Source organism: Aulonocara stuartgranti (genome assembly GCF_965226115.1).
Source record: "Aulonocara stuartgranti genome assembly, chromosome: 7".
Classification (NCBI taxonomy): domain Eukaryota; kingdom Metazoa; phylum Chordata; class Actinopteri; order Cichliformes; family Cichlidae; genus Aulonocara; species Aulonocara stuartgranti.
The window spans coordinates 23066464-23079150 of NC_138945.1; the positions used below are offsets into that span (position 1 = coordinate 23066464).

General features: G+C 42.8%; 1 protein-coding gene and 1 long non-coding RNA gene across 14 annotated transcripts in view; one reads left to right on the top strand and one right to left on the bottom strand.

The window, feature by feature from the left end:
* dnm1a (dynamin 1a) overlaps window positions 1-12687 on the bottom strand; it is a 49947-nt gene that overhangs the window by 12757 nt on the left and 24503 nt on the right. For 8 of the 13 annotated variants that reach the window (XM_082541213.1, XM_082541212.1, XM_082541206.1 and 5 more), the window contains 5 exons: window positions 12124-12194; window positions 11987-12038; window positions 11237-11248; window positions 9270-9299; window positions 8859-8972 (listed from right to left, as the gene is read on the bottom strand). In XM_082541213.1, the coding sequence (XP_082397339.1) occupies window positions 8859-8972; window positions 9270-9299; window positions 11237-11248; window positions 11987-12038; window positions 12124-12194 (279 nt within the window). The remainder of the gene's footprint in view (window positions 1-8858; window positions 8973-9269; window positions 9300-11236; window positions 11249-11986; window positions 12039-12123; window positions 12195-12687) is intronic. The other 5 variants (XM_082541208.1, XM_082541215.1, XM_082541210.1 and 2 more) reach the window with 2 other exon arrangements.
* LOC309711147 lies at window positions 3697-5291 on the top strand. The gene is made up of 2 exons (XR_014277892.1): window positions 3697-3966; window positions 4511-5291. It is a non-coding gene; the product is annotated as an uncharacterized lncRNA (long non-coding RNA).

Below are 12687 nucleotides of genomic sequence, written 5' to 3' on the forward strand. Positions count from 1 at the left end.
AACGTGCCAGGGCCCACACTCTATAATCCTCCATTTATCATGCAAAAGTGCCTTTTTGATAACAGCATGTCAGGTGCACATGTTTCAGGAACTCGAATCGAATCTGAAACGTCCAATTTCGCAGTGATATGAACATTAATTCTCACATTTTCTTTTTTATGACAAGGTTTTGGCTCCTTCGATTATCTTTTTTCATTCCTTCTTACAGAAAAAAACCCCCAACAGCCTTTGAGCTTTGCTTTGAGATTTTCCTGTGGGAACTGCACAAATGTGAACAAATGTCTTTGTGGAGAGATGAAACATGCTGACTGCAGTTGAACGCAGCCTGGCAGGTTAGTGATACCTTCCTGTTTAGTGGTTAATTGCTAAACAGTCAATTATCTGCCCTGAATTTACTCCTGCAGAAGGTCAGTGTTACAACCTCGGGGCTATCAAGGACATGTGATCAATCACCGTTGACCACCAAAGCGTAAAAGAAAGGTTGGCCAGCAGACTAACTATATAAACACACGCTAAAATCCACACACGGCGGCAATCTTGTCTGGTGGAGGGCAAATGTTCAGCTGGTGTGTTTTGTGTCTCACAGCAAAACTCCCAGTACAAACCAATCACAGCTAAATGACATGAAACCCCAGTTCCCTCACAAGCAAATGAGGCACGCAAGCGTCTGCCAGTGTTATGTACCTTAAGGTAAACACGTGATGTCAGAATACGGGGGAAACACTGTGAATGCTTTTATAGAAAATGTAAATGCTACACTTGGCACTGACCCACATACATTTGCAGTAAGTTCAGTCTCGTGAAACTTCATGAGCATTAAAGCTGTGTCAGGCTAAAAGTCAAAGAAATAAAAAAGCATGAAATAAAAAAACAAACAAAATATAATTATAAATACACCATTGGAGAAATGCACTTTATTTTATAATGTGTAAAACAGTCACAGAAATAGCAAAAATGTATGTTTTATACATTTTTAAACCTCAATAAAATTGCCACGTAGATACACATACACAGCTGTGTTTCCATCACATCAGCGGCCATTACCTCCAATTATATTAATTGCCTAGAAACTTCGCCTCACCCTGTACCTACTGACAGCCCAACCCCAACCTTGAACCTGAAGCTCACTTTAATTTAACTCTAAACAAACAAATTCATCGCTTAGTGAGTTATGTTGTGGTCACTTGGATCCTCGAGTCACCCGTATACTTTGTTTCATGTAGTCATTTTTGTTCTCACACTATGCTCCATGTTTCCAAAAGAGGAACATCATCAGCATTATCATATCATAAACTAAATATATGAACAGACCAGCCTGTGTCCCTCTCCCTTCATTTCTATAATCTCAAATCTTCTTTTCCATTCATGACAGATTTTATCATTCTTACAGCCTTTCTGACTTTCCCTGCTACATCATCCTGCGCTCACTTCCATTAACTTAAGTATGTTTAATATCTCAAACAGACATTTATCACCCCTTAATCATGTCACTACATTCTTTTTTTGTGTCTCTATCTCCCAGCCTCTGACGCTGGTGGCCTAGGCCTTTTTTGCATGGGTTCTCTCTGTCCAAAGAAATGCTTGTTCGGTTAACTGGTGCTTCTAAAATGTGTCCCTCTCTCTGTATTTTTTGACCCTGTGATGGACTGGTGGCCCGTTAAGGGTCCTCATGGCCTCACCCGCTGTCGGCGTGGTCAGGCTCCAGCAATCCTGAGCTGGATAAATGAGACGGATGAGGCTCCCAGTGTTTCCTGAGCCCTTTCCTCAAGCCACTGTCTTTTTAAAATATGCTCCTTTCAACAGATAAGTATCGCTGATACGATATCACATGAGAGAAAGGAAAAATAACCGAGCTATTATGCGGTTCACATTTTCTGTTACCCAAAGAATTATGGCTGTTTGTCTCTGGATAGAAAATGAGCTGCAAAGTTTCACAGAAACACGCACATTAAAACACATTCAGCCATTCAGATTTACAGGCTGCTTCCACAATTACGTACAGAGCGCTCTCTTAAATACATTTACAGAGCAACACCCGCAATCTTATCTTCCCCACACGCAACGCACGAAAGACACAGTTTCGCCCACGAACTGGCGGAGCTGCTGTCAAAGCAGGAAAAACAAAGTCAGAACCTTGAGGTTTTTCTGTGACAGTATTAAGCAGCTGTATTTCACGGCAAGACGGAATAACATGGGAGCGCAGATCACGCGTGTGTATGTGCATACTTTCTCAGCATTTCTGGCTTCCCTGACTAAGAGTCTGAAAAGTAAGCTGTCTGCCTGGTCATCCAAACAGTGGAAACAATGTTAGCGCGACCGCAGCATTTCCCCCACCTACCCATTAAAATTCACTCTTTCCAATCCTCCAAACCCTAAACTCGACTGCAACACTAATCCATTTTATGTCCTATGAGGATTGGTTTCTGTAATTCTCTTTTTCTGGCTTGCTAGGTTTTTTTTTTTCATTTTTTTGTTGGACCTCCTTGTTCATGGGGCATCGTTTCGCCCCCCATTTTGAAGTTCTTCCCCATTTTTCTAGCCGTCCAAGCGGTACTGCTGACTCGTCTCTCGTGGGATCGTGCCTGCTTTGATTTGGAGCTCAGGTCGGAGCTCAGAAACCGCAGCTAAAACAAACACATGGCCTTGGCCACCACTACACTGCACACGTACTACTACACACACACACACACACCTGGAAACACTAGCACTAATTACTCTTGTCTGCTAGAAGTAAGGACCAAACCTAACTGTGAGTGCGTGTGAAGCCCTAGAAAGTAAAGGAGGAACTTTTGACTGGTTGTGTCTCAACACTGCCTTTTCCCTCCTCTTTTGCACGCACACACACACACACACACACACACACACACACACACACACACACACACACACACACACACGCACACATGTCTTTCGCCCTGGTTCTGATTTACCAGTCGTATGTCACCCTTCCAAGCAGCAACCAACCCACCCCCCTTGCCACCACTCTGTGTGTGTGTGTGTGTGTGTGTGTGTGTGTGTGTGTGTGCTGGGAAGGCTGCAGAGCTGCATAAAGGGCTCTTTATTCGAGTCGGACAGGGAGAGGAAATCAGCTTTAGAAATAAAAACAGAAGGAGCAAGAGAGAGATGGAGACCACAGGGCTGCACATCTGGAGTTATTACAAGGCTTCCTCCTGCTTGCCAAGAAAACGCCGACATTCCTGCCCCTTTCTACAAAGACCACGGAGCCTCTCCTCTCATCCAGGCTCACTCCTACATGCACAAATCCATCACTCATTCTCATAATATATATATTTATATATGTATGCTCACATGTATCAAAAGCAGCGATGCACTGCATTGAGAACACGCAAATGCTTTGCGAAACACATAAATGCCTCCACGTGAGAGCGCAAACACGTCCACATACGCTTCCACTAAAAGGCTCCCTCCCTCTGCAGCCCGTCCTTCACTCCCTTTCCAAACTTTTACAACACGCAGGCCAAATGAATGTGTCTCACTTCCTGTTCACCTCTGACCTTCCACTTTCTCCCTGCAAGCCAGAAGAGGGAGACTGGAAAAGGAGGGGTGAGCCAGACAGAGGGAGTGGAGAGAGAAAGAAGAGAGGAGAAAGGAAAAATAGGGGGCCGGCGAGCTCCTCCTCTTTCTCTCTCCATATCTCCTCTCTCTCTCTCTCACTCCTTTTCTCCTTCTGTCTCTCAAAGGGAGAACTTGGTGGCCAGTCCCTTGCCACGTCAAACCTCCAGCCAGTCCACCTTGCCTGCTACCGGAGATCCCCCTTTGTCTTTTTCTTTTCTTTCCTTTTTTGCTCTAGGAGCATTTGAACCCCGATCAGCCAAGGTTTCCCTCAGCAGTGTGGCAGCAGCGCTGAATGAAAGAACAGGCAAATTCAGCAAGGATTTGGGAAAGAAGAAGCATCACCTAACGCAGAAAGATGCAAAGAAGTGAAACGAGATCGCCAAGACGCAGGTATCCCCCGCTTTCTTTCTTTCCATTCGGCGTACGTCTAAGGAGACGAAAGGTTGCATACTCCGGCGTTTTAGAGGGACGTGTTGGGTTGGGAGGATTTCGGCTGACCACAAATATTATCTGATAAGATCTGTTCCAGGGAGATTAACAGCACTTGCACTTGCAGCTGTTTTTAACCATAAGTACTTGAAACTCTAATGACTTTTGTTCGGTTTGGCCTGAAATTTTAAGGGAACTAAATGGGGCTTAGGCTGCACTAATTTGGGCTAAATAGGTTGACCATTTTTGTGTGTTTTGGCATCTGTGCTGGGCTTTATTTTTTGCCTTTAATCTTTTCTAAATGCAGAATTCTTGCAAAGAAATACTAGTTACTTTGTTACATTAATATTTAAGACCAAAATTCTCAGATTAAAAAGCATATAATTAGCCGATGAGTAATTAAAGCTCATTGGCTACATATAACAGATTTATGACTTCTAAATGTGTTATATTTGATATTTAACATTAATTAAACACTTTCTGTGTGTTTGTGTTTCCCCCGTAGAGCTCGGTGAGGAATGTTGCTTTTCACAGCGGGAAACAGGAAGGAATGTCACAGAATCTGCCAATCAGCGCCTATCACCTCCGTCTAACCTCTCCCGCTCCTCCTCCTCCTCCACCACCTCCTCCTCCATCCCTTCCATCCCAGCTCACTCAATCATCCCCGATCGGCCCTTTGCGGCAGTCAGACTGCGAAGATAAGCCAGGCCCCGGAGCCTGGCTGCAATCACAGTGAGTACGATTAAGAGTGTGTGTGGTGATATATCTGATTCTGATTCTGAGCGCATGAGTAAAGAGTCCTCCACAGCGCTACCCTTCAGCCGCCCGGCCCGCCTGCCCAGTGTTCAGACTACCTGTTCAGGAAGTAGTGGTTGTACAGTAGTCTGCACATTGGTTAGGCTGGCCGGGGAAGCACAGGACGACTGCCTAAAAAAAGCAGGATGGGGGGGGGGGGTTAAAAAAAAAAGTGAGAGCCCTCCAAAGGGCATTCAGCAGGCACAAGCACATCAGGCTGTGGGAACACGCAGCTGCACCACCCCTCGTCCATCTGGACCAGCCCGGGCACGAGCCTAAATAAAGCACCCAAAGGCTCCACCGCAGAAGGCCTAGCCCTCGCCCAGGATGGATTTATGAGTGATGGAGAAGTCCTAAAATTTTGAAAACAGACCCATCAGGTTGTACTCTTATTAAGCTATATGATGTTTGTGTAACCAAGACCTCACTCTGCAACTCAGCTTGTGAAAAATATTTAAAAATCGTCACAATAAAGAGGCTTAAGTTTTCAATGTTGTTGTTTTTCTTTTTTTCTTGAGCAACTTATCACACATATACGGGCTCCACGAAACGTAAATAAACACCACAGGCATATAGATATAAGTGATGGTTGCGAGACATTTTTAACATGTTGTTTATTTTCCTATGCAACCAAAAGCTGAAACCAGAAAAGTTCAGCCACACAGAAAAAAACCCAAAAAGATAACTAAAGCGCACAGTAAACCTCCAGCGTCACACTGCACTCATAATGAAAATGTACAATTATGCCTCTTGCTTTCCCTGCATCAGCTTGCGGCCGCTTTACCTCAAATGACCATGTAATGTGCAGAGAGGCAGGAAGCCACCAGACAGAAATGTTGAAAGAGCAGTCACTCTATCATTGTCTGTTCACCGTTTTGTTTTTGGGTTCGCTTTTTTTTTTTGTTGCTTTTTTTATATAGCTCTCCCGCCAAAAAAAGACAGAAAATTGTGGGTTTTAGTGTTTGTAGGTGATGTCATGTGAAAAGTTACAAGTTTAGCTACCCCCCTCCACTTGCGGCCCCTTGCTTCTACTTCTTCTCTGGGACCACAGTTTACCTTCGGGCCTGCCTGTCTTTGATAAAGCAAACCCGCAGTGTACCGTTTCGAATCCCCACTCCCTCGCAAACACGCCAAAGCAAAAGAAACGTTCACACGGTGCCTCATCACAGAGCATCGTCTTCAGGAATGAACACCACAAAACCAACCTGTTTCCATTTACAGCCCTGCCACCAAACACACAAGTGTATATGCATTTATATATATATATACACACATACACACACCCGTAACGCACAAAGCAAAAGTCCATGTGCATGCACACACACACACACACACGCTCACCATTAAAGCAGACATGTTACTATGAGTGTGCTGAAAGCAGCGGTCTGCTGTTTCCCCCCAGGATGTTTACAGCTGGGATCACCAGGAGAGTCTGGCTTTCTGGCAGCTTTACAGCACGAGCAGGGAAACCCGGGCAGACACACACATGCGCAGTGACTGAACACACACACACACATACACAAAAGAAAAAGGGCACCCAAAGTTAATACAGGCACTTAAAAAAATCAAATGAAATCAAGCCATTTGTGCCTTTGTACTATTGTCAATGTGAAACTGCGGTTGTCACATGCTTGTGTAAAAATATGGATTTGATTATACCAATGCACGGCTATCACAAGCGTTACAAGTCTATAAAATCCAGTGTTTTACATTCATATACACAATGTTTCTTTACAACCATTTTTTTTCTCAATTTGTGGCTCATCCCCCTCACTTTCACTCTGCTTTGGGAAGCTTTAAGCTTTAGAGCGGCCTAATTCAAAGAACTGGCATGTCCTGTGGTAATACAGACCAGAAGGCTTCTAAGAGCACACACACATGCATGCGTTCACACACGCACACACTAATCAAAACATCCTGGCACCACTACTTGGGTCGAAAGTTATTATTAGTGTCTGGAGGTGGAGTGTGTCCATGTGTGTATGCGTTTGCCAGACCATGGCGAGGGTTTTCCCCGTGACAAGCGGCACCACCAATAAAACAGTCGTGTGCTGATTTTGCAAGATGGTGCAAATAACATTTCAACGCATATACGTGGAAAAGGGTGCGCAAAAACGTGGAGTTTTCTGTATGCACTGATGCATTTTCCCCCCTGAAATTAAACAAAGCATCATATTTTGGCAGGTCTCCACCCAGGTGGTCAGCATAATTCCTTCGGAGTACTCTAGTGTGTGAGGGGCTTATGTAAAATGTCGGATATAAAACATCACGTAAACCTTTTTTAGGCTACAGCTACAGCAGCAGGCTGAGCTGAGCTGTAACATCAGCACGTGGTGTTGGTTCTAGGTCTCCATGCGTCCTCACAGCTCCATGTTCAAATAAATAGACATTATGAGAGAGAGGTAACAGATGGAGGGAGGAGACAGGAGTAAAAAAAATAGGAGACTGTGACAAGGAAAGACTGAGACAGAAAGCAAGAGGCGAGGAAAGGATGACAGACTGTTTCTTTTGTTTTTTGGGAAGAACATTTGAGGACGTCGCTGGGAAAGAAGGAGGGAGGGAGGATGTAATGTACCAAACCAGCCCTTCCTACCTCTTTGCCCCCCCCCCATCTGTGCTACCTTTTCTCCCCACTTTCTCTCCTCACATGGTCCTTGTTACTCCTGCTGCTAACCAGCTAACGAGAGACACTCCTGCCTCCACCCCTGCGATCCAGTCCCCCTCTCACTTTGTGCCCCTTCTTTGAAATAAAGTAGGTTTATTAGAAACAGCTTGTGTGTGTGTGTGTGTGTGTGTGTGTGTGTGTGTGTGTGTGTAATTAGGAACAGGGCAATGCAAGGGCTCTGGTATGCACATATGTGTGCCAGCTTCAATGTCTGACATGCTGTGGGGTCCTGACTTTTTAGAAAGGTCTGCTCAGTCCTACACACACACACACACACACACACACACACACACACAGCCTGATGTCAGCGCGCACAGAGGCTGTGGCTAAGGCATGGAGACAGCGAGACTGTGGCTAGCTCCTAATAGTTCTGCAAAGCATCATGGGATACCGCTTTGACCAGTAAGTCCAGTAACAAAGCATGTCAGGGAGAATCATATCAGTGTGCAGAAGATAACACTGACCAGCAGTCATAGCTGCAGTGGAATGAATGTTGGACCAGGTCATGGAGAATAAACACTCGGATCCCAGGAAAATTGTGTCGGGTTGTGCGGTAAAGATGCAGAAAAACCGCCAGAGTAAAATGTAATTTCATAGTGTCATACAGTAGGAAGACTACATGCTTTATAATCAAATTATACTGTGAAGAAATGTCAATTTTGTCAAGTTTTGTTTTTCCCAAACAAGCTTTTTCCTAATTATATGAAACCACCAAACTCCAAAGTCCTGTCAAACTGAAGTACACCAAAAAACGGAGCGGCTGACTAGTCTGACGTTTACTAAACACAGAAAAATCTCTGTCAGCACATAAGTTGGAACACAAGAATCAAAAGACTGTTGATCTGTGGTCATTTGCACTGCACGGACATTATATTGTTTATCCATCAGGGGGCACTATCCAGTTTATTTTTCAACTCGTTAAATGACCCATTTTAAGTCCTTTTCTGGGTTTTTTATTTATATATTATGGTCAACACACACAAAAGCAAAAAACAACATGTCTCAGATCATCATCATAAGATTTTCAAATATTGATCTGAGCCTTCAAAACTGAGTTTCAGTCGGGTTTAACTTTGAATCAATTATCCTGCAAAGAACCCTTTGTTTCCCTTTCAAAACAAAACTCTGTTTCTATGCAGTAACAAGTACTTGTAGTGCAGTGTTGCATACTTTTATGAATCTCTTGCGCTGCATTTTTCTTTGGAAAACACTACAAAGCAGTTGGCTGATGCTTCGGGCAGATGATTCAGTCATCAGGTCTGCAGCTCAGACCGCAAACAGAACTCTAAACCAAGACTTTGAGTGTGCAGATACTGAAACGTGCAAACACACACAAACACCCTGACCGTGTGACTCCGTGTGCTAGAGTGACTTTACGTGAACTCTGTCTCACCTCATCATCCTTGTACCAGGACAGACTCTCGGCGGTGAGTACAAACCAGTACTCCTTGGCGCCTCCCTTCATGATGCCGATGTTATTAATGGTCAGCCAGCCCTTCCTGATCACCTGAGAAACAGACAGATATAGCAGACACACAGAAAGGAAATGAGCTGAAACTCAACCAGCATTTGCACATTTCACAAAGTTAACATTAACATCCATCAACCTTTACATTTACAGACATTTACCACACACATATGTAGGCCTACCTACACAGCAGAAGTGAATGAGCTAACAAAAACGCTCAGCTAACCACCAACACACTCCTCGCACTCGCTCTCTTTTTTCTCCTCAGCTCTCTTGTATTTCATTCCCTCCACTTTACAGTCACACATACAGTACGATGGTGTGCAGGTTATTTACCTTGAACCGATCGTTAACTCCTCTCTCCGGCTGAATGAGAATGTGGAGAGAATATTACAAAGCTATGCCAGCATAGGGCATTTAGTAAAAGGCCAAATACACACGACTGATCAACTGCCAGCACATTACAGCCGGCTGCTGGGATGGCAGCAAGGGGACAGCAAGCAGGGTGAGGGACGAGGCAGATAAGGAGGCTGCAGTGGCCCGTATCACCTTTTGAAGATCATGCAGTGAAATGCATGCGATCCTGTTTTATGCTACACTGTAGGTATGAGCTTTGCAAATGGAAGCAGCCGATTAATTATCTGAGCAAGAGCATTGAAATAACATACATTCAATTCAGCTGTTTCCCTTTAAAGTAGTTTAAAGCAGAATAAAATAATTTAAAGCCTGGCAATTACCTACCGACAATGTAAAGCCTTAAAAAAAGTCTGGATGGATTTATGAAGTCCATTCATTTGTGTTGTTTGGATCACTATTGAACAATTCAACTCACTTATGCTCTTCTGATGGTTTCTGGACAACAATAAGGGTCCACAGCACACACTTAAAGACATAATTCTTTGCCCTCATAAATATAAAGTAGTAATTTGGGGTTAAATGCAACTGAAAAATATATCATATATATAATAAACAAAGGAAAACATGCTTGGTGTAAACTGAATGTCCGCCAATCACATAAAATTAATTTGTCCAGAGTCAGTTAAATGTAACAGTTTACACTGTACTTATGTAACAAGATTACATTGGAAAATTTACAAGTAATCAGATTACTTAGAGTCAGTATTTTGGGATTTTTTTTTTTTTTAGAAAAGACAAATAATCTATAATCTGGCTATCAGCCTGTTCTTATAGAGTCAACGCCTTTAGGTCTTGTCACTGTTTTGCCTTATAAAAGGAGGTCTAATGAGACGTGTTTTAAGTTTTACATGAGGGACTTGCTCTACATTTAAATAATTAATAATTAATCTCTATAAAAAGTTTATACTTCTTGAACATTTAGATTAGGATCTATCATAAGGTGTGGTTAGCTTTAAGCATAACTTGGTGGCCTGTAAAGGATTTGTAATATTTGAAAGATTATCTAAGACACAGAGGTGTTTTCAGAAACATTTTTAATGTTGAGTTTCTACTTTCATGTTCTCCTAAATTTCCCTGCATGGAGGTCAGACCAGCAGTGAATGAGAAGAGCAGAAGCTTCAGGGTCTTTAAGGGCCAATGATATCCATCTATAAACAGGATGTTAAGTTCACCACTTTGCTTACAATGTGCCCCTAACCTTTGACCCTTCTCTGGGTGGTTGCAGTGACAACTACAGGGATGCCATATGTCTGCAGGTATTCATGTCCTCTGGCCTTCTGTGTTACTTTGAATTTAGAAGAGGCAGGGGAACGCTAAGACCCCTTTGATCAATATTTCGAGGGAAAATATTTATCAGAATTTTTTCAGACTCTCTTCTTTTCTGTCTTTTGTCTTTATTGCTTCTTTAGACGTGTGACTCCCTCTTCATGTAGTTCAAGCTACTGCTGGGGGGCATCTATTTACTGCCAAAGCAAATCAACTGCAGAGCCAAAGCCACACTGAACATCTCCAAACTGGGCCTTTCTGAAAGATGCATGTGGGGTTCACGCACACACACACACAAAATAACATTATACAACAGAGAATCACACTTCTTTTTATGTGCACAAAAGCTTTTTATGGCATATTTACAACCCTGAAATGTAATTGTGTTTCTGTGGGGATGACATAGCTGAAAAAAAGGAGAACAAGGAAACAGCCAAGCATCTCTAACTACAGCCACCTGCCAATCTACTAGCACTTACTCTGAATGTTATTTCATACACACACACACACACACACACTCATGTATCCACTATTAATTACAGCCTAAAATACATAAAAGACATACAAGTTTAAACATTTATAAACACATAAATCCTGATATATGTAACCACACTACTCACCATGATTTCATCCTGAAGTGCAAAAGCCACAGAGAGAAGGAGGAAGGGACGAAAGAGAGCAAAGAAGAAAACACTCAGAGGAAACTCAAGGCAACAAAATGACAGATACTAAAACATATAGAGCTGATAAGAAGAAGAAGAAGAAGAAAAAGAGAGTAAAATAAAAATATGCTAAAAGTAGAAGAAGAATGCACAGGAAGCGCTTCAAAACACTTTAAAAAAGCAACGTCATCCAAAAGCTGTTACCGAACCATAAATATGTAGCCATTACACTTAAATATTCAGTTACTGTACTGTGTTGTTTTTTTTTATTAGAAGGCTTTCTATTGGGTGGAAAGGTAATAACTGTTGTTGTCTTTAAAGCTTTAAACCGCAGGAGCTATCATGGTTTTTCACCAAAAGGACAAGCTGTTTCATGACCACACAAGTGTTGTCCATTATTGTGTAACGTGTACAAGAGCAGCACAGGGTTGTGGCATTGTATAACTAATGGGCTGTTGCCCACTGTAACCATAGACCGTATAGCCGTGCAACATTTACCATGAGCGAAAACACAAGAGCTGAGTGCTAACAGAGCTAAGCCTTAGGGTAAAACTTTATAAAGTTCAGCTGGCACGTTGCTTGCCAACAGACAAAACATATTTGGAGGAGTGGAATCATCGTGTTACAGCAGCTGAAAGAGGCCTGGAGTGAACAGCACAGCTCTGCAAGAGTACAGACAGCGTGCCTGCCTGTTAGTGATCGGAGTACCTGATTGCCGGCTGCTTTCTTCTTGCTCATCTGGTTGATCCTCTGCTGGGCACTGCACAACAAAACATGCGATACTGTACTTTGACCTTAAGTAGTAAAGACTTTCCACTGTAGCGGCAGCAGATTTCTAAACTTACTTGGCAAATCCGATGAAGTCCTCATGGTTAGTGTTCATATAGGACAGCTCAATATCTATCAACAGCAACACCTGAACAGAGAGAGTAAAACAGTCAGTTTTATACTTATATATCATATTTTGGAGCCCTGGTCCCCAGCTTTCATTTTGTAATTCAGCCGCACTCAATGAATTAAATCTGAGGTACTTTCTATGTATCATTGAATGTGAATAATCTTTATTATCACTATACACACAGAGCAATGCAACATCATTTCTTGTAGTTTGTCTCTTTTAACTTCTTAAACTTCTTTCTCGTAACAGTGTGTGTGTGTGTGTGTGTGTGTGTGTGTGTGTGGGTGTGTGTGTGTGTGTGTGTGTGTGTGTGTGTGTGTGTGTGTGTGTGTGTGCATTTACACGGAAATGTTTGGAAAGGTCATAGTGTTCAGTGAAAATTATAGGGGAACGAGGCAGCACAGAGGTTACACTGTCACCTCACAGCATGAAGTTCCTGATTCAAAACCCAGATGGGAAGTTTCCATGTTCTTCCTGTTCCTACATGGGCTTCATTAGAGTGCTCTGGCTA